The 23,000-nt window shown below is 35.4% G+C and overlaps 1 protein-coding gene across 1 annotated transcript in view; it reads right to left on the bottom strand.

Moving 5' to 3' along the window:
* The window catches only part of LOC128244143 (putative ferric-chelate reductase 1), a 53,135-nt gene extending 31,197 nt beyond the window's left edge, over positions 1–21,938 (bottom strand). The window contains exons 1-8 of the mRNA XM_052962159.1: positions 21,847–21,938; positions 15,046–15,189; positions 12,977–13,125; positions 11,691–11,782; positions 10,494–10,593; positions 9,557–9,754; positions 8,853–9,018; positions 8,514–8,680 (exon numbers count right to left, since the gene is read on the bottom strand). Coding sequence (XP_052818119.1) covers positions 8,514–8,680; positions 8,853–9,018; positions 9,557–9,754; positions 10,494–10,593; positions 11,691–11,782; positions 12,977–13,125; positions 15,046–15,189; positions 21,847–21,892 — 1,062 coding nt within the window. The 5' untranslated portion in view covers positions 21,893–21,938. The remainder of the gene's footprint in view (positions 1–8,513; positions 8,681–8,852; positions 9,019–9,556; positions 9,755–10,493; positions 10,594–11,690; positions 11,783–12,976; positions 13,126–15,045; positions 15,190–21,846) is intronic.
* Positions 21,939–23,000: the final 1,062 nt, after the last annotated feature.

The raw sequence follows: 23,000 nt of genomic DNA, 5'->3' as shown, positions 1-23,000 counted from the left end.
CAGTGTTTATAGCTATATAACAAATCTTCTTCATTGTCCGTTACTGACAGATCCTAATCTTAATATTTCACTTTGTTTATATAGCCCTGCAATATCTTATTACGATCATTTACTGCAGGCATCGAAGACGTCTTTAGTTTGTAATAATTACACACTGACCGCCATGACTGACTTTATAACGCCCAAATTTGATTAAAATCTGAGAGGCCCTTATTTTACTATGGACCTCGGTCCATCTGTTATGAACATCGGAATATAAAATGTGGTAATTTCATTGGCTGTTTGATGGACAATTGTTGCTGGTGCTTTATTGCCATTTGTGTATGGTTAGTGATTTACTCTTTTCAAGTATGTAATTGGGAGCTTCATGAAAGGATAGACAATTACTTTGCATTTAATAGGTGTTTAGTGCCAGCGTTGAGAAGTTTTATGATCGAAAAGCGAGTGAATGTCAGGACCCAAGTAGTATGAGTGTTTTGGCAATAATGGCTTCGGACATGAAATCTCGAAGGGGATATGATTATATACTGCAGAAAAATATACAGAAAAGTGTCAGCATGCCGTAAATTGATATACTTCCAGTTATCAATGAAGACAAACGAATAATTATTGATACCAACTTAACTAGATGTGATGAACCCACCAAACAAGAGAATTTTTGATATCATTCGGAACACCTTGGCCAATTTCCATCGAAAACAACCTTGGATGTATATGGACAGTTAACAATGTCAGAAACCTGTATATTTAACTATGCTGCAAGTAGATCACATAGTTTGTTTCAATTAAGCATTCAAACCTATTGACTTTACGATTGGGAATCTCATTTATATATGCAATTAAACACTTCACTGGCAATTTAAATTCAAACTTAGTTATACAAGATTTCACACACTACTTCTACTGATGTAACGGCATACATCCAAGGTTGTTTTCGATGGAAAATGGCAGAGGTGTTCCAAATGGTTCACATTTAATGCAAAATGAAACATTTCATCTATGGCACAATTTCAATGAGTCTTTTTAAAGATGTGAAAAGCTTCAAACCTTTGAAATAAAATTGTCACTGAAATATAAAAGTAATCAGTATTGTTATGTCATGCCAAGGAGAGTAAACAATCCCAACTGTGCGTGTCAAGTTGATGAACAGATATTGAAAACGGCTTTAAGAAAGTTTCAGGACATTTGAATAAGTGACATGGTATTAAGAGGGAAATTGAAATGTTTAAAAGTAAGATTGACAGTTTCTAATGCCATGCTATATTGAGAGGAGGAAAGTTTGATGGGGGTATTTTCCTCACTGACTGACAGGTGCTATCAAGACTGATCATTTTGAGCATTGTGCCCCATTTTCTAATTTCCTTTCAAACATTTCCTTACAAAGTTGTGTGGCAAGCTGAGTGATTTGTTGAACTTAGTGGTCAACATGTCATTTTCTTGAAAACAAATTTAGATATAAAAACACAACAGAATATCAAACATTATGTAACCTGTTTTGTAAGGATTTTTACATTATTTGCTATAGGGTTTGTTTTCGAAATCATTAAGGTAAATTTTAAATCATCTGAGTAGAAACATTTAAGAAAGTGGTTGTATTCAGCTGTAATTGTATTCACTAAGTTTTAAATGATAAACTGAAAAGTGCAAATATGTTCATATTTATTTTCATCCCCAAGTATTTTCTCACAGATTTTAAATCAAACAGAATTGCTGAGGTGAAATTCTTCCCATACAAGCTACAACTTTCCCAAAACAATCTGTCACAAAAATGGAAAAAAATGCTGGCACCAGATTATACACAAAATATTGTCATTTCGTTTGATTGACATGTTTGAAAATTATGCTGATGGCTTAAACTATACAAACATGACTTTATTTAAACACTCTGGCCTACATTGTTTCCAATAGACATATTATAGAAGATAAATGAAAAAAAATCAGTGTAATTTGTCCTAAGGGTCATGAATTTGGGCCTCAGCATATCTTCTTTTATAATTAAAGTATGACTTCGTGACATTCAAACAAAACCATTATTATAATTGGGGAAGGGATTCTCATACAACACCATCCCTATCAGTTTGTTATGCAAGGGAGATAACTGCAATTTTTTCTTAAAACCTTTTTTCTTTCAAAGAGTGAAAACTGTTTTTTTACCTAGAAATGATGTGATCTTGTTATATAAGTAAAAAGCCCTGTCCATGTTTACTTACTGTAATTTTGATAGATGGCGCCACATGTCATTAAATTACGGGTGACGGATGGATTTTGTCAAAAACGTTTGTGTGATTGTCTGGTATGATTAGGTTTTAAACTAAAGGATGGGGATAATATCTCTGCATGCATCATTGGAAAATGAAGATATATTGGATATTATGTGTGGAAACGGCATGTAAATTATTGCCGAGCGTATACATCAAGCTAGTAATTGTGACGAATTTCGCCCAACAGACATTTGGAGCTAGGATGCCATTTTTCATGCGATTTTCTGAAAAGGTTTTAGACAAAAAAAACACACCAACATTATGTATTAAGGATATCAAGTATGATTTATTAGGCCGAACAGTTAACCATCAAGATTAATTAGTTTTGAGTGACTATTACATTACACGTGAAGTTAAAATTTCATAAGAGTCTATACTTTAAGTTTCTTTAACTTTTTTTGCTTTTGTGCTTTAACTATTTGAAAACTTAAAAATTCCCAATGCTTTTAAGTAATAAAAGACATAAAAAAATGAAATAAGGAAACATGTTTGTCAATGTTTATTAAAATTATGCTTTATAAGTTTACCAGTATTTCCCTCACAAATGTTATTCGAGTGTTATAAAACCAGTGAGTACTGGTAAACAGTTTCTGCTTCTATTTATAGTGTCACTTAGACCTGTTACTTGAGTGGTGTCAAAGCTATAGAGCTGCAACTGCTTCTATTTATAGTGTCACTTAGACCTGTTACTCGAGTGGTGTCGAAGCTAAAGAGCTGTAACTGCTTCTATTTATAGTGTCACTTAGACCTGTTACTCGAGTGGTGTCGAAGCTATAGAGCTTTAACTGCTTCTATTTATAGTGTCACTTAGACCTGTTACTCGAGTGGTGTCGAAGCTATAGAGCTGTAACTGCTTCTATTTATAGTGCCACTTAGGCCTGTTACTCGAGTGGTGTCGAAGCTATAGAGCTGTAACTGCTTCTATTTATAGTGTCACTTAGACCTGTTACTCGAGTGGTGTCGAAGCTATAGAGCTGTAACTGCTTCTATTTATAGTGTCACTTAGACCTGTTACTCGAGTGGTGTCGAAGCTATAGAGCTGTAACTGCTTCTATTTATAAAGTCACTTAGACCTGTTACTCGAGTGGTGTCGAAGCTATAGAACTGTAACTGCTTCTATTTATAGTGTCACTTAGACCTGTTACCTGAGTGGTGTTGAAGCTATAGAGCTGTAACTGCTTCTATTTATAGTGTCACTTAGACCTGTTACCTGAGTGGTGTCGAAGCTATAGAGCTGTAACTGCTTCTATTTATAGTGTCACTTAGACCTGTTACTCGAGTGGTGTCCAAGCTATAGAGCTGTAACTGCTTCTATTTATAGTGTCACTTAGACCTGTTACTCGAGTGGTGTCGAAGCTATAGAGCTGTAACTGCTTCTATTTATAGTGCCACTTAGGCCTGTTACTCGAGTGGTGTCGAAGCTATAGAGCTGTAACTGCTTCTATTTATAGTGCCACTTAGACCTGTTACTCGAGTGGTGTCGAAGCTATAGAGCTGTAACTGCTTCTATTTATAAAGTCACTTAGACCTGTTACTCGAGTGGTGTCGAAGCTATAGAACTGTAACTGCTTCTATTTATAGTGTCACTTAGACCTGTTACTTGAGTGGTGTCGAAGCTATAGAGCTGTAACTGCTTCTATTTATAGTGTCACTTAGACCTGTTACTCGAGTGGTGTCGAAGCTATAGAGCTGTAACTGCTTCTATTTATAGTGTCACTTAGACCTGTTACTCGAGTGGTGTCGAAGCTATAGAGCTGTAACTGCTTCTATTTATAGTGTCACTTAGACCTGTTACTCGAGTGGTGTCGAAGCTATAGAGCTGTAACTGCTTCTATTTATAGTGCCACTTAGACCTGATACTCGAGTGGTGTCGAAGCTATAGAGCTTTAACTGCTTCTATTTATAGTGTCACTTAGACCTGTTACTCGAGTGGTGTCGAAGCTATAGAGCTTTAACTGCTTCTATTTATAGTGTCACTTAGACCTGTTACTCGAGTGGTGTCGAAGCTATAGAGCTGTAACTGCTTCTATTTATAGTGTCACTTAGACCTGTTACTCGAGTGGTGTCGAAGCTATAGAGCTGTAACTGCTTCTATTTATAGTGTCACTTAGACCTGTTACTCGAGTGGTGTCGAAGCTATAGAGCTGTAACTGCTTCTATTTATAGTGTCACTTAGACCTGTTACTCGAGTGGTATCGAAGCTATAGAGCTGTAACTGCTTCTATTTATAGTGTCACTTAGACCTGTTACTCGAGTGGTGTCGAAGCTATAGAGCTGTAACTGCTTCTATTTATAAAGTCACTTAGACCTGTTACTCGAGTGGTGTCGAAGCTATAGAGCTGTAACTGCTTCTATTTATAGTGTCACTTAGACCTGTTACTCGAGTGGTGTCGAAGCTATAGAGCTGTAACTGCTTCTATTTATAGTGCCACTTAGACCTGATACTCGAGTGGTGTCGAAGCTATAGAGCTGTAACTGCTTCTATTTATAAAGTCACTTAGACCTGTTACTCGAGTGGTGTCGAAGCTATAGAGCTGTAACTGCTTCTGTTTATAAAGTCACTTAAAAATGTTCCTCTAGTGATGAATGCAACAGAGTTGTAACTGCTTCTATTTACAATGTCACTTAGAACTGTTACTCGAGTGGTGTCGAAGCTATAGAGCTGTAACTGCTCCTATTTATAAAGTCACTTAAAAATGTTCCTCTAGTGATGAATGCAACAGAGTTGTAACTGCTTCTATTTACAATGTCACTTAGAACTGTTACTTGAGTGGTGTCAAAGTAAGAGAGCTGTAACTGCTTCTGTTTATAATGTCACTAAGAACTGTTACTACAGTGGTGTCAAAGCTAGAGAGCTAGAGAGCTGTAACTGCTTCTGTTTATAATGTCACTAAGAACTGTTACTACAGTGGTGGAAACCAGAGTGTCGTAACTGCTTCTATTTATAATGTCACTTAGAACTGTTTTACAAATTCAGCTTTTGCATTCAGTATGTATCACCAATATTTTCAAAATATCATATTTAATGGAAATGCTCAAATGGATAAAGTGACTTGATGTTTTGTCCATTACTTGGAGTGATTTATTTCTCCCCCCTAGTGGTATTAATGACTTAAATGCCCAATAGAAAATGTGCCATAAGTCATCCTGTATTTTTCATTAAAGTATTTGGACATATATCAAACAATTGAGACTTTATCTCTAAGAATGCGAAGGATTTTGATATTACTTCAGTGATTTACTTGGTGACTAAGGACACTTTTTATTAAATATTTAAATTTTTATATAAATTCTTATACCATCTAATATCATTGATATTTTCAACAGCTGGTCTGTGATTTTTGCAGAAAAGAAATATGGGCAATGATGTCATTGTTGGCATTGTTTAAAAAAACTGTCTCAAAGATTTTTAATAGTATAATTATAATAAATATGAAACTTGGTACACACTTTGACCATGCCAATGGTCATGTAAATATGAAATTTGGTACATGCCAATAGGCATATGACCATCAAGTCCCATAACTCTTGCTAACACATTCTTGTAGGTATACAATACTTTTTATTACCTGGTTAATGGTTATCTCCCCTGTTTTTCAAAGAAGCAACCAAAATGGTTGAGAAACCAATATGGCAAAATAAAGTGATACATGGCTTGTCTCCACTGATCTTTGTTAAGAAGAACACTATATTGCTCTGTAGAAGAAATGAATATGTCTTATATATTTGATCACAGAGCTAGACAAAGTAGACCAATTGGGACACATATATCAGAATGCATGGCTTAATATGCGACTTGCTTCAAATCCCTGTCTCAGTCATTAGAAACAACTGTCTAAGTTTTCTTCGTAGTAGGAACAAAAAACAGATTTCTTACGCCAAAAGTCACTGTAGATGCAGAAGTTTGTCATTTGTCATGCCCTGAGACCTGGGACAAAACTCTGTTAAAAAAACAAGCAGGGGGTTATGTATTTTGTATGAGTTTCTTAATAAAATAAACGAAGTTAATCAATGCATTTAGTACTCAGATACTCCTCGAGTGGAGCTCAGACATGCAAACCCTATGGCAAATGCACCTAGGTTACTGTAAATGTATGCACATATTGTCAAGGTCAAATGTGGATTCTTAGGATTTCCATTACTTTGATGGTATTTTATCAGATAGATAATACAAAAATACCTCTAATGATGATCAAGTCGTATGACAACAAGAATTAAGAAGAGCTTCAAAAATGGACAGTGAAATCACTTGGAAAATTGCATGATGGCGGCATGCATATGACAGAGAGTGATAAGTGAATGATGTTTTATGTCTAAAACAAAATCTCCATCACCAATTAGCCAGAATTGATGATGATTGCTGTTTGATCAATCACCGGTATGATAAATGCGGGATTGTCGCCATTCAAGGGGATCATCCATTACAATGGAGCCAATCTCTCATACACGCTCATTTGTCTTCATTCTTGTTCTGTCAGAGAGCATCTCGGGCTAGGAACTATGGAGTCTGCAACCTACTGTCTTTCAGGGTGCATTCTGTGGAGTCTGCAACCTCCTGTCTTTCATGGTGCATTCTGTGGAGTCTGCAATTGACTGGCTTTCAGGGTACATTCTGTGGAGTCTGCAACCTCCTGTCTTTCATGGTGCATTCTCTGGAGTCTGCAACCTACTGTCTTTCAGGGTGCATTCTGTGGAGTCTGCAACCTCCTGTCTTTCATGGTGCATTCTGTGGAGTCTGCAACCTTCTGTCTTTCAGGGTGCATTCTGTGGAGTCTGCAACCTACTGTCTTTCAGGGTACATTCTGTGGAGTCTGCAACCTCCTGTCTTTCATGGTGCATTCTGTGGAGTCTGCAATTGACTGGCTTTCAGGGTACATTCTGTGGAGTCTTCAACCTACTGTTTTTCTGCAACCTACTGTCTTTCAGGGTGCATTCTGTGGATTCTGCAACCTCCTGTCTTTCGGGGTGCATTATGTGGAGTCTGCAACCTACTGTCTTTCAGGGTACATTCTGTGCAGGGTTCGCACAGACTTGAAAAGTGCTTGAATTTTGGGCTGCTAGATGAAAAGTCCTTAAATTTGAAAAAAATCCTTGAAACTACTTGATTTTTATTGTTGCCTTGAAAACTGCTTGAAAAGTAAGAAATGGTCCTTAAATTTCCTTTCAAGTTTAGAAATCAGTTTGTCTGCGTATTTTATGTTCGTAGTAAGAAAGACAGAAAGTAGAAACTTTACATAAATAGTTCGATTTAGTTTGGGTCTCGCTTAAAGAAAGAGAATTTATGTCAGTGTATCGGTACGTATAGTGTACGGGGTTTTGCCTGCGTTGCTATTTTCACAATATAAAATATTATACAAAACCGTTTCCGTTTTGGTTTCCAAGATGGCGTGCGTCTTCAATAAGAAATGGTTTATTTCATACCCTTGGTTGGTAGATCAGGACAACAAGCACAAGGCAATGTGCAAACTTTGCTCCAAAGTCATTGATATAAGTTCTATGGGCGAGTCTGCGATCAAAAGCCACGCGAAATCAGACAAACATAAACGGAATATGTTGCCGTCAACTTGTACGCTGGACATGTTTACCACTAAGAAAAGTGATAGTTCTACTGGTTCTACAAACATTTTTCCCTCTATACCACCACCACCACCACCAACACAGCAATTGACCAATAACAATAATAATAATTTGAAAAGCTATTTGAACAAAAACACCATATTGAAAAGCGAGATTTTGTGGACATTGCAAACAGTTGTGACTCATTGCAGCTACAAATCTAATGAAAATATAAGTGATGTATTTAAAGCAATGTTTCCAGATAGTGAAATTCAGTTAGGCAAGAGGAAAAATATATTGAGGAAATTGAAAAAATAAAGAAGACAAAAGTGACAATTGCAAATGACATAGATCATTTGGAAAAAAAATGCTGATTGTCTTGTTTGAAAAAGCTGAAAATACAGGCAACTTAAAGTTGTTAACGGAAGCAAATTGTAATAGGAGAAGAGCAAAAGAAAAAAAGACAATTAGAGATAGCCTTTCTGTAGAAATGATTGAAAAGTTGAAGCAATTATAGACAAGTTGGGTGAAATTGTATGTTCTAAAACATTGAAATAAAAGTGGAAATTTTATATTTTGTTCCAAAACATTTAAACATTTGTCGTTTATGTAACTGATAACGAGTAAAGATAGTCCTTGAAAATCAATTATTAGTCCTTGAAAACTCCTTGAAACTCCTTGAATTTTAAGCCTGACTTGCTGTATGAACCCTGCTGTGGATTCTGCAACCTCCTGTCTTTCGGTACCGTGAATTTGCGTGGTGAATGGAAGTGCAGAACCACGAACTATATTAACCGTGTACATATTCGCTTTGCCGTCAGATACAACTGGGGGCTCAATGTGCGTGTTTAAAATATCAGTGTCTGAAAAAAATATGATTTAGTAGCTTACTTTTGACTGAATGCAAATAAGTATCTGCTGCCGAGCATGGAACTAGAAAATATATAATTTCTACTTCTCGTTTAGCTGAATACATTGTTAAATAACTTTATCTATACAGAAGATAACAATCAGTAAAAAATATGATTCATTTACTTTCGTAGAGAGGGCCCCAAGCAAGAAACAAAATGTAATCCCTTTTAAGGTCTAAGGCCGTGTAGCCCCAGAATACGGTGTACTCGTCAATAACACGCGGTCGCGAGTATCTGCAAATCGTGGCATCATCTTCTGTCTTTATCGACATATTGTATATGGAGCCTTCCTGTTGATAAGATTTTATATGATCTAATATACATTTTCATACTAGCAAACATATAAATGGGCATAATGCTTTAAGCAACCGGGTTTTCAAAAAAACACAGTATATTAAAGTTGATGTTATAAGTATCAAACGAAAGATCCTAACGAGCGGAATACATTTATACATAAATAATGGTATTTTCATATTTGCCTTGTACGTCCTGACATAATACGCCAAGGGATTGTAACCGTTCTGTATGGACATATGGTCTCCTGATGTGCATGCTGCAACAAAGTCCTTTTCCTGTCGTAAGAGCAAAATGTTTTGAGAGTAAAGATTGAAATTTAAAAAAAAGTATATCTGTCAGTCTGCACAGCAAACTAGAGACAAGATTATTGCATATCAAAGCGCTCATATTAAGACCAATTTCAATAGGTAAGCAAAATCAAAAGTAACATTCAATTCAGTTTTGAAAATTGCAATTGAAATTATCTTTAGCAATGGTAAAACAGTTTTGAGTCAAGAAGTTTGATGCAAGTTATAATACACACTGGCGTACCATAATTGTATCATCGGAAAATCCAAGTGCAACATATTCTGCATCCTTCACAAAGAGTTCGAAATGAACAAAGTCGCCGTCTGGATGCCAGGTAGCAGCCACTTTACAATCACTTCCGCTACAGAAGCGAGGCGACAGAAAACACCCCTTAGTCTCTCCACACGCTTCCCAATTGATATCTCCGGTGCCGTACTTCACCTTGTATGAAATGCAATATGAGATGTAAGTTTGGCAATACTATATGCTCAAGTGGCAAATCAGTCGCAAAAAAAACAATAACATTTTTCACGCTGTTGCAAAGTCGATCTACCGATCCGAAGTTGATAGTCGAGTGACTTGACTCGCAGATTAGCGGGCTGCCGATGCTGCTTGCATTGCTCTTCGATCTCAATATAATAAGTATCTATATAAATATTTGTCTGCAGGTCTGTGTGTCAGTCTGTATAACCGTTCGTCCACTCGTACGCCCGTATGACTGTCTGTCTGTCTGTCTAGCCCTACGTCCATCCTTCTATTTGTCTGCATGATTGGCAAATGTATAATTATGCAAGATTATTCTACTGCTGACATCATACATACATGCTATAGCTTCAGTTCAACCACCTTTCGAGCAATCAATATCAATCTCGAACTGATCTCGAATAGATGGAAAGAAAGCCAACTATTAGGTTAACCTGATGTCTAAATGAAGTGGTTGGCTTTTACTCGACAACGATATACAAAACCAACTAAAGTTCTACGAAAAACTGACGACGAATTTCAAAATAACACTTAATTCATGAGAACTGCTTGGTTCGCTCTAATATCAAAGTGTTTGAACACTTGTTTTATATTTTGCTTATACTATTAATACGTGCTAGGCCTACACGTTAAGATGTATTATGATAAAAATGGTAATAGGTGTAATGATCACTTTTATCCCTAAAACAGACAATACCTGTTCCACTTGTGGAATTTCCACCAGAGACTTGGACGAGGGCAGAACGTCACTTGTACTGTCTATCCAGAACGTCTCGAAATCGATTACCACCATATACCTTAAAGTCAGAAACAGACAATGAATAGATTTTGTAGCTTATAAAGATGAAAAAAATTCAATTTAGTTTCACTAACGAATATTATGGCATTATTCCATATCATAGCAAAAGTTTCATTAACCAGTCGTCAGATTTCAAATAAAACCATTCAGACTACGAGAAACCCAGTCTAAACGGCTATCGAAAGGTACGGCCGGCCCTAATTGGCAGTTTAATTGGCGACTATGTACATGTAATTACAAATAATAATACTTATGTGAAAAAAACTACAGAAACAAGTTCAGTAGCCAACAGTTTAAACATAAACCCCGTTTAATGGCACAGGTTAAACGCTTAAGACATATAACATAAAAACAAAACTAAATCACAAACTAAAAACATGGAGCAACAGCACAAAACTCCACAAACAACACAGTGCATATATACTATATACTTTGTAGATATATATCACATTTTTTGTTCTTTTAAAAAAAATCTATTCAGCAATAAGTCAAATTCATCTCATTTTGTAAATTGCAATATCCTGTCGCGCTCGAATTTTAGTAAAAGGGTGATATTCAATATTGATCGGAGCGATATAGCTAATTGGAATGCGTGATATATACAGTGAATGGAGTCAATGATGTATGTCCATAAGATTGATTTAATTTGCATTATCAATACCACCCAAGTTGTTTTTCTCATTTATATTTAACTAGTTCATGGTATTGCCCAGAGATTCCGCCTTTGTAAGTAACATACGAAACAATGGAAACCCTGTGGCCAGCGGGAGGGAAGGTCTGGTTTAAAATACTAGATCTGTCAATGAGCAAAGAAAGAGTACCTGCGTTAGAAATTTTAGTGAACTTGTACTCGAGGAAACAACGATATGCCAAAAATTATGCAAAAAAACACCCACACGGCAGTCGTACAAACTCCGTTCTATTTGATGATCCGATAGATGAAACCGGATTGAGATATTAAATGTTGTGTTACTTATTGACACTGAACCAAGTTATAAATACACTATGTGAAATTTGATTAAAGCTTGTTTTCGCATTTTTGTTCAAGCATGTTATATATCGCAACATAAGGATTGTTATTCAAATTATGAATACTTGAATATGATGTCCCCGACATTTTCGGAAGGCGGTCTCCATGTAACATCTATTGATGTCACTGTGTTGTTGTTCTTGTGGGTCACCCCAACCTAAAAACATATAGGTAGCTATTTATGTTCAATGATATAACAAAAATATATAAATAAAAAAAATACTTCTCAAAAAAAAAATGTAAATAATCAGAATCTTGTTGTTTTTTTCATTTGTTAAACAAATTTATGGCTAACAGTCCACGTTCAAGGTTATACATTATATGATACATAGGTGTTTTAATGGGTTGGCTTTGTTTTATAGAAATTTTAGTTGTACGAGAAAGCATAGAATGAATAGGTATTGGACTATACATTTGTATGGCGATTGTTTTTTGCTCATGAAAAACTATGCATTTTTTTACTTTCTGTCCTCTAAGTTTGTGACTAATGTTATCGTAGTTGAATATCTAAAGGCCTAGTTTAATCCTTCTATAAAACCCTTATTGTACACAATGTATGTGTATTGATCTTAATCTAAATGTCTAATTGTATTATCAGATCTCCGATCTGAATATCCTGCTGTGCAGTTTTGGAGGTTTTATTATAGAAATGGACCCTAAATGGCCCTGAGCCAATAAACAAATAAACGGGAAATTAGCCCCTACTGTGACATCAGTGCAATTAGCAGGAGATGCACAGCAGGGGATTGTCATGCCAAACATTCATTAAACTAGGCCTTTAAGTGGCGATTTGATTGAGCGGACAGTGTGAAAATATCATGAAAGATTGTAAAGTTTACATTTGCGGGGCCTTTGGCCAAGACAAGAGTTAAAACTGTATTCGATCAGTTTTTTGTGATTGCAGTCAACTTTGAACACCTTGGTTTTCACATTGCCAGTTTCAAGTTTCATTGGCAATAATGAAAATACGAAAGCTTTGGTCATACAAACAAGCTAGAGATGCACACACATTTTAAAGGCTAAAATTGCATGCATAATAAGTGGTTAAATCATTGAAATGTCAATACCATTTACCATTACAATTTTACATCCTGATTTTTGTTTTTCCTTTAATAATTATGACAGCGTTTATTGCAACTGCTCTCATGCTTTTTTTATTTAGTAGTACTTTATAAAGTGGTTGCTGGTTTGCTGGTAACCAATCAGAAATAAAAAAAAATCACAAGAAATGCTGGGTTAGTAAAACGGCATACAGATACATACCCCTTGGCTTATTCATGTCAATCGGTTTGCAACTTAATATTTAATCATGAAACAATTTGAAATCTAAACTTGACGTTAGTTAACTGACCATTTCTTCCCCGGAACAGGCTACTTGGCGCGCCTTGTTTGGTGGAAAGGTCACAAACTCCCCAACTGGTCTCTCTCTGTCCCCGATCATCCGATGTGCATAAATCACAAACCCCTTAAATGGCAAACTGTCAGGAGACGCCAGCTTAACTTAAAATAGGAAAATGGACAATGAAAATAAACAAACTTGAAATTCAAAAAATTCTCATTCTTCACTTACTGTTACAAATAAAGAATGACTTTGCACATGTCAATAAAATACCGTACTCTATGTTGACTTCATTCACATCATGATCTTAAATAAAACTGTGAGCATGCTTTGAGTTCAAAAGCAGCCAACACCAGATTAATTCGTACACTATTTAAATATGGTCACAGTTATATCCATATAACTATTTGTTCGTTAACAACATATTATACTACGCCATGGCATGGAAGTGCCTACATTTTCTCCTTTCTCCTCTGGACTTTTCACTTACTCCCTCGTCCATTAAATTCATACCTCCTTCAATGTATATTTTTTTTAAATAGGTTTTATTTACAATGTATTGACACTAAATATTTAAAGTTTTCGTTTACACCAACTATTTTTACAGTAATAAGTAGCTTGAAGGAATAACAAGAACTTTCGAGCTTTCTTTTATTTTTTTCTGAAGAATATTTGCTATCGTTAAGCATATATTATATTTAATGTTGTTAATGATCATATTGTTTTGTTTTTGATTCAATTTCTTATCAAGTGTTTGCGATGTATATTCGCATGTAAGAGTATGTAATGAGGAAACGGTACATGACAACACCACTGAAATTAATAGCTTTTTATGAAATGAATCATAATTTATTTAAAATAACATAATCCTATTCAAACATGTTGCTATTGTCATTCAAATCAACCTTTTTATTTGTTTGACATAATACTTCGCTATCTGGTTTAAGATAGTATAAAACAAATGCGATGTTGTATGGTCAAATTTATTGATTACAGGGTACAAAACTATTTAACTGAAACTTTGATTTCAGCACCACCCTTGGAAAACTTTTAATTGTATCAGTAAGTTTATCTCAAATGTTTCTTTGTTAAAGATATAGCTATTATGCCATATTTATTGAGCTTGTGATGCACTTATTTATGAATTAAGTATGTGCATATTAGACTGTATTAGCACCAATCATTCTAAGATCCTTTCAGATAAGCTAGCATAAATATAATTATTCGGAATTTCCAAAAGGTAATAGGCAATTCAGTAACTTTATGACCCCTACATTCTTGTGAGTTGTGTTTGATGATGAAGATACCATAATGTGCACAGATTCGTGCCAATTTCGTCTTGATAGTGTATTTAATTAAATACATCGACTCCTGGATCAACACTGGAAGCTAGCTATTGCCAAGAAATATATAATGTTTCAACTAATCTTAAGATTTTTTCGTACGCTCCTTGGTCAGATAATTCAATAATATTTGAAGGCATTACACTTTACTTAATCTGATTTTCATATAAACTAGAAAAGTTTGAAAAACATAAATTGTTCAATATTGTAACTTCTAAGACACGGTCGTATAGGAATTAAGTTTCCGTATCAATTTGTATGAATTCTATCTTGATATTATTAGTTCTAGTTAGGCTCATGTTTCTGTACAATTTCAAAAGTGCAAATTGTGGGAGTTAAAGTTAAACAGTGCAAGTATTTCCTGAGAATACGGAAAAAAACTACATTTATCAATTACAAAAGTATTGATTAGTCGACCCTTCTAATGGATTTCTCTGTAAAACAAACTAATAAGAATTCAATTTATCATAATATGAAAGTTTCTCACATATGCTGTAGTTCAGTCAATATCTTGATACACTATTTATTTGAATGCCAAATGAATTCTCTTGATAGTGATAATTTTCGTTTAAGTTGATTCAAAAACATAAACATTCGATTTAACACTAATAAATATATATGCGAAAAACTAAGTTTAATGTTACTAGCTTATCTTAGACGTGATATACGATAGCAATAGAATCAGTTCTTTTATGGCGTTCTAAATTCAGTTGTAACCATGACGTTAAACATGATTACTGTTGACGTCCTGTCCCGGTGTGTAAGTAGTCGTAGAAAAATTGAGCTTGAAAGGAACTTCCGTTTTTTGCGCCACGTTCCTGTCGTGCACTATGTGAAGACCCAGACACACCGTCGGGGCACCCGTCATATAGGCCAAGCCACCTGCAATATACCAGTGACATCGTTACAGGCTTTTATGCCTAATAATATGAGATCATCACTTACCTGGCACCAATGTGTTCAATGAAAGATATAATTATACAGAGAAAAGGGCGAGTTCCAGTTCTAAAAAAGCATTAGGTGTAGGTATTTAAATGATTCGACGATATCTCGATTATCATTATTAAGTTTAAAGTCATACCTTGAATGTTACCCTCTTCCAATTTTTGAAGCCATTGTAAAAGAAATATATAAGTTTGATATACATTTATGTTTAAATTTTCAATAAATCAATGAAAATAAAGTATTTCATATCTTATTAGGCTCTTATAGACTATGACCAGTGAGAAACTTAAGAAATTTACTGAATGACTTAAGATGTTTTATGAATACCGACCCATTCATAATGTTCAAGATGGCACCCATATATAATTATGATAATTTTAATATAGTTTTGATACAATAGACCAGTCATACTGTGACAAAAATTCCGATTTGTGCACTTTTGGTTAAAATTATGAAACTTTGCCCGTTGACACATATGAATGTTAAGATAAAAAAGCCCAGGACCCACCTAAATTTCGTCCAAGATTGACGCTAAAATCCAAGATGGCCGCCATTACCCTTAATATTATAAAAAGGAACTGTCATATATAAATATTTGTTTAATTACATGCTCTCAGGTGTTTTATAGAGATTTATCAGTGAAATTAAATAATATTTCACTGTTTCATTGTTTCAAACAGTGTAATATCATTTTGATTTTTTCATAAGTCCAATGAATTCCTCAAACCTCATAAGGGCGCTATTTTAAATTGTCTCTTGTAGACACAATAGGTCTCCAGCAGCGCTCTGTATCCTAATTGTGGTTTAAGTCAAGTCGACTCATTATCAAACAAGCCCCAGACGGGCTCTACAAAAGTCAAGCCAGAGCTCATTTAACCTCGTTATGGATACCATAAACCAATTTCTGCCATACAGTCACAGTCACCACCTGTGTGCTCAAAGAACCTTTCGTGCTATAGTTTTGTTATACTTGTGACCATTTAGTGTGAAGAAATCAAGTCGATAAAGTGCCCTGTAAATACAAATTTTGCTGCAATGAAGTTTATCTATTGTCAAACATACCACAGTAAGCCTCTTCAAAATAACACCTAATGCAGCTACATTAAGTCCATCGTGTTTCAAGCAAACACAAAAGCAGCATAACAATCGGCATTCCTAACCACACAATGCTTCTACACAAACCCATTCCAGAATCTAACAATTCATTTTGTGGCTACAGTCAAACATATTCATAGATAAACAAACTGCAGAAGGTCTAAACTGAAGCCAGTCTAGTTCCCTATCAATTGCATTATGACTACAATAAAGCACTTCAGAGCTAAACACACCCATGTGTATCTCTCATTAAGCCTACTCAGTGCTAAACTGACAACATTTTGGCAACCATAACGCCCATTTTAAACAAAACAAGTTCATGTGCAGCTGTCATAAAGCATTCACAGTGCCTAATACACCACATGTTGGCAACCCATGATTAAGCCTATTCACAGCCAAATAAATTCATGTTCATCTCACATGAGGCCTTTTCAGTGCCAAATACTACACCTTTGGGCAACCATAGAGCCCATTCAAAAGCAACCAAATACATGCGCACTAGTACCCAATGCCATGTGGTGGCAATATTGGATTTAAAGAGAGGGTCCTTACCCTAACCCTTACCGGTTATTTTACTTAGTAATGCTAAAGATTCCATAAAAAGTAAGCTGATGTAAAGATATATTCAATTTGCATTTATGTCACCCCAAATTGGGTACAAATTAATTTGTATTAGCGCAAAATATACAGGAAATCACTTTTTTAAGGGGAGGGGAGGTCATTTTTGTACATTAACCTTGAAATGGTGTTGACCTTGAGGTAGTAAATGCAGCATGTTAATTTCAGGTACATTGGGAGCATGAGCAATATACATTGAAATATATGTCTTTATTATACCCCCACAAACGAAGTTTGAGGGGGTATATAGGAGTGAGCTTGTCGGTCGGTGGGTCGGTCGGTCGGTCTGTCGGTCGGTCGGTCGGTCTGTCGGTTTTCATGGTTTCCGGACGATAACACATGAAAGGCTAGACAGATTTGAAAAAATGAAAGGCTATTTTTTTTGTCAGCAGTGTAACTTCTAAATTACTCAACAGATTTAAATAAAACAATACATGCATGATAAAAGAAGATGCAGTGTACAGTAACCTTGGAGTTATGGCCTCTTTTCAAAGGAATGGTTTGCCATTCCTGTGTCCAGGCGGCATTTGGGGGTATTCGTCACTCCTGTGACAGCTCTAGTTTATTGAAATGTGTGACATATCTAGAGGAAGAAAATACTCAATAAGACAGTTATGGCGGTCATCTTGAATGCTATTTTGGATGTCTTGGTCTTTATTTTATTACACGAAAATAGGTTTAAAACTTCTGCAATACTGTAACACATTAAATGCTTTGTAATAAGCACCAACTAAAAAATATATAGGGTTCTTGGCCCTTGAAATCGATATTTTTTCAGGGAAATTGCCAGGGCAACAATAATCTTGTTTTTGAGTAATATTTTTTGGAAATTTGAGAAATGTCACTTTCAACATCTTAATATCATTAAACATCACTTAGCAATGCACTTATTAAAGTCACAGTTAATACCACACCTATATATAAACATAAATATGGTAATGGCGGCCATCATGAATTTTGGCGGCCATCTTGAATGAATCCAGAGTGGGTCCTGAGTTTTTTTTAATTGTATCTATATTTTCTGCAAGTGTACCAAGTTTCAAAATATTAACTAAATGTGCACAATTTTTTTTCACAATATCATCCGACTACAACTTGTGACCTAAATAAATGCCTTGTTTAGTGATATTTACTGATAATTAAGATGTTGAAAGTGGACTATTCAAAAAAAATACAGATATTCCTCGAAACAAGATTTTGTGTTGCTATGGCAATCCTAATATCTTTAAAATTTATAAATCAACCGATTCTTACGGCAAAGAACCGAATATTATCTATATTTTTGAAAATAATAAGTCTGTTCCACTTTCACGAGCAGTCCGCTAGTGCTTGGTTGACTGAAAACACCAGACCTTGGAGTCACAAGGCCCTTGGCTTTATGTGAAATTGATCGCTGTTTCAACATGGTGGAGACTAGTGTTGAGTTCTGTACAGGCGTTGCCATTGAAACTGTGGGAGAATTCCTGGTAGAGGTCTGGTGTATGTCATCAACCTTGGGAACCTCATCTGGTTAATAAGTCGGTGCTCATTACGATAGAAGTAACATCCATTTGATATTCTGCAGTATTCCAGACGTTTTTGAACTTTATTTCATGTAACCTCTGTATATTGATTACCAAGAAATTCCAGATGGCGTTCAATCTGTGAATATTGCACATATTTAAGTAGATAAGACTGCTGATTTCAATGTATATTGCTTTTGTTCCCAGTGTACCTTAAATTTACATGCTGCATTGATTATCTTAAGTTCAAGGTCAAGACACGAATATGCTTAATAAAAGCTACGCATGTGTTTTTATTTGCTCTGAATGATCTTTGCAAAGATATGGTCTATTTGGCATTCATTAGACTTAATAAGAGCTGCTGTGGGTTTGATGGGCTCCGAATGAGCTATATTGTTGCCAAACTCTGTTTTTTGCACTGATTATGGTTAAAAAAAAGTGTCACTTATGTTTGTATGGCTCTGAATGGGGTTTATGGTTGTAAAAATATTACGTTTTTGGAACTGAGTAGGCTTCATAAGAAATGTACATATTTTGTTTAGCTCTGAATGGTCGCGCCAAACTGTTTCTGATGCATATGCTTGAAGTTGGTGTTTAGATGGGATGTTTGGCTACCATCCCGAGTTCTATTTGGAACTGAGTATGCTTAATTATAGCTGCACGAGGGTTTTGCTCAAAATTGGGATAATGGATGTAAAATGTTATCTTTTTGGCACTGCAAAGGCTTTATTAGAAATGCACTGTTTTGCACTGAAATGCACGCCCGTAAGTCGGTAACGAGGCTTGCCGGGGGTGTAAAACTGGTATTTCCAGCACTGGTCACATGACCGGAAAAACACTTCCGTTATGCCAGAATATAAGTATATATCATATCATATCGAGTTACCGGCCACGCAGTGTGTCCTAGGTATGCAAGACTCCTGTCCCTAACTCCATGCCAAGGTAACAGAAACTGTGTGATATCTGTATTAGCTATGAGTTTTAAGCTAAGGTTATTAATGCTCATATTGTGTGTAATCCAAGGCAAACAATGATTTGTTTATGTTATAGTCACAGAAAACTAGTTAGTGTAAGTTATTATTGTATAAATCTCACAAAAAGAACGTTTATTCTTAACTTAGATCATATAACTTTTAAGAAATATAACGGAATTAAGTATTCATATTCAAATCAAATCAAATGTTCTGATCAGTACAGACATAAATAAATGCAAGTACAGCCTGTTGCTAGAAATCTGTTCTCAGAAACATGTGTTGGGAATTCGATACCGGTAGGTAGTATTTATGACTTAGCAGCTTTCCTTAGATCATTATCAGTGAGGTGTTAATAAACACTTACCCCTGGATAGCATTTATCAAATTGATGTACGTGAAGCTAGCGGCCAAGCGGCCTAGCGGCCTAGCGGCGTGAAGTTAGCGGCCTAGCGGCGTGAAGTTAGCGGCTTAGCGGCCTTATATGGTATCTTATTTTCAAAATATGAATATATGCTTTTTCTTCTTAAACAATGATAAATTAACTGTTTTTGAGCACAAAATATCAATTTCAAGCGATTTTCAAAAAAAAAATCAAAAAAGTTTATCAAACACTTTTCTATTTTATAGCATGCAAACATGTCTGCTCTGCTAACAAAATGATATATTTGCTGTTTATATGCACCAATCATCAGTCTGAAGCGATTTTCAACATTTTTTCCAAGAAGTCGATCAAGCGATACAGCGGCCTAGCGGCGTGATGTTAGCGGCCTAGCGGCCTAGTGGCCTAATATGGTATCTTATTTCAAAGTACGAATACATGCCATTTCTTCTTAAACAATGATATATTAACTGTTTTGATGCACAAAATATAAATTTGAAGCGATTTGCAACATTTTTTTCAAAGTTGATTAAACAGTTTTCCATTTAAAGCATGCAAACATGTCTGCTCTTCTAAAGCAATGATATATTTGCTGTTTATATACACCAATCATCAGTCTGAAGCGATTTTCAACATTTTTTCAAAGAAGTCGATCAAGCGATCTAGCGGCCTGGCGGCCTAGCGGCGTGAAGTTAGCGGCCTAGCGGCCTAGCGGCCTAATATGGTATCTTATTTCAAAGTATGAATATATGCTTTTTCTTCTTAAACAATGATAAATTAACTGTTTTTGAGCACAAAATATCAATTTTAAGCGATTTTCAAAAAAAAAATCAAAAAAGTTTATCAAACATTTTTCTATTTTATAGCATGCAAACATGTCTGCTCTGCTAACAAAATGATATATTTGCTGTTTATATGCACCAATCATCAGTCTGAAGCGATTTTCAACATTTTTTCCAAGAAGTCAATCAAGCGATCTAGCGGCCTAGCGGCCTAGCGGTAAAGCCATGCAAAATTAAAAAGCACGGGTAGAATTTATCCCACCTCCAGACTTCGGGCAAGTTTGTACTCATTGGTAAATTTACCACCGCGGTTATTTGCTTTCATATGCAAAAATTTTCACCTGGGGTTAATTCGGGTAAATCTCGTTATATAAAAGTAACAATATAATTTAGAGTCAAACAGTGTAATATTTAAATATCTTGGAAACAACACTTTTTTGGCGATCGTCTTGGATAGCATCATTATTGATCCGCGAAGCTGTTTTCATTTATTTATTTTTTTTGCATTAGAAATTAACCGAATATAGAAGAATGTAGAGAAAATTTCATAAATTGTCAGTTTCTACAGACCCTTGTATAACCAAATAATCAAAAACAGATCAGTTGTTTGCCTTTTTGTATTGACCTTGAACTTGATATTGAAGAACTCAGTCATTTATGTTACCATGAAGAACAGTAAGAAAATAGATATCTTCCATACATTTAGATATGCTATTAATTAACGTTAACACTAGCACAATATTCCATAAGACTCTTACAGAAATAACAATGTTGTGACCACCTTTGGCATGCTGTAATGCTATGACCCGTTGGCTTTTCAAAAAAAAGAAGAAGATAAACAACTTATTGTTTTACCCTAAATATTATTTAAATTAAAAGAAAATACTTCTTTAAATCACTACTTTTTGACAAAAACTAAAAATAACCAAAAACAGAAAAGGATATGGGGAAAATGTGGGGTTTTCATACTTTGGCCTTGACATGACAATTACCAAGGCCATGGTCATATGTAAATATGAAGTACAATAAAAGACAAATAATATCCAAGTGAATATTCATCCTATCTTAATAAAACATTGTTATATTTAAACAGGACAGGTTTACTACCACTTATCGGAATAGTTTAGAAATTCATTGGATAAATCAGTTAAACCCAGACGAATTTAAGTATTTCGGCAAGTTTTTGTATTACTTAGAATGTGTGATTCAATATACATTTTGGAAACAAAGTAAATCGACAGTACCTGAAATGTGCAGAATTAATCCTAGATACGATATTAACAAACGCATGGTGGTGGACAAGAGTAGTTAAATAGCGTTTATTGCCCAGTATTCATGGTTTTAAGTGGTAAACATGACATAAAAAATACAAAGTTCTGCTTCACTGCAAATGGTAGGTAATGGAAGATTAAGCCAATCAAATTGAGTAAAGACGGTTAACATGTCTAACGTATTGATAACAAGATAACATACAAACATGCTCAAAAATGCCTAACATCTCATTTTAAAGTACAACAGACACCAGGTGACATCCACTTAATCTTTTCCTCGTGTGCATACATTGCAAATCAACTTGCGTTTGTCACATTCTTATGAAGTGCTTTTCTGTCTAAAATATTTTATAGAATAGCTCTCCTTTGTATGGTGCCGTCACGTATGTAACCACGACTATGTGAGTAGGAGACCACGTGTTGTTCGATCTTTATATATCGGGAGGAATAGAATGGAAGGACATGTCATGAATTACTGACAATTTTCCAAGACGGAAAAGCGAGTAACGGCGATAAGTTATCATAATGCTTCCATAATAGTAATGTGGAAGGCCGTAACATGATCCACGTGAGTGTGTGTTGCTGTCGTTGACATTTTTACGTTCATTGTAGAATCATACTGTGGTCATTGCTACTCCAACTGTCACTGTCACAATTTGGGCCACAATCGGTCCTCTATTCACACAGTCTTGGTGAAACGAAGCAAACGCGGGCACATACGCTCGCTGACGGTATCAGTGTGATTTGGGCCCTTTATGGGGCCGAAATTCGGCTCCATATTTCCCCCTTCCCCGGTAAAAAATCGCCTTTTTGTCGCAGAAGATCGTACCTTACAGAATATAATAATATACAGTAGTGTTGTGCCGATGATTGTTTATAATCGACAATTGATAGGAAAGGCCTACGTCGGCGACAATCGATAGCGAAATTTGAACAATCGATTATAGAAACAAAGGACGTAACCGCTACCGACTAATTTACTTATTTCTGGTAAATGCTAGTTTATGTTGAAATGTTAAGGTGTTTCTTTGTTAAATTATGTACTCATATTCTTATCAAGTCAGTAAGTCACTACAGACCTATTACAGATTTTTTTTGTAATTTAACTGCTAAAGGATTGGTTCGCA

This window comes from Mya arenaria, chromosome 8 (assembly GCF_026914265.1).
Source record: "Mya arenaria isolate MELC-2E11 chromosome 8, ASM2691426v1".
NCBI lineage: Eukaryota > Metazoa > Mollusca > Bivalvia > Myida > Myidae > Mya > Mya arenaria.
This window is presented reverse-complemented; position numbering and strand designations above follow the sequence as displayed.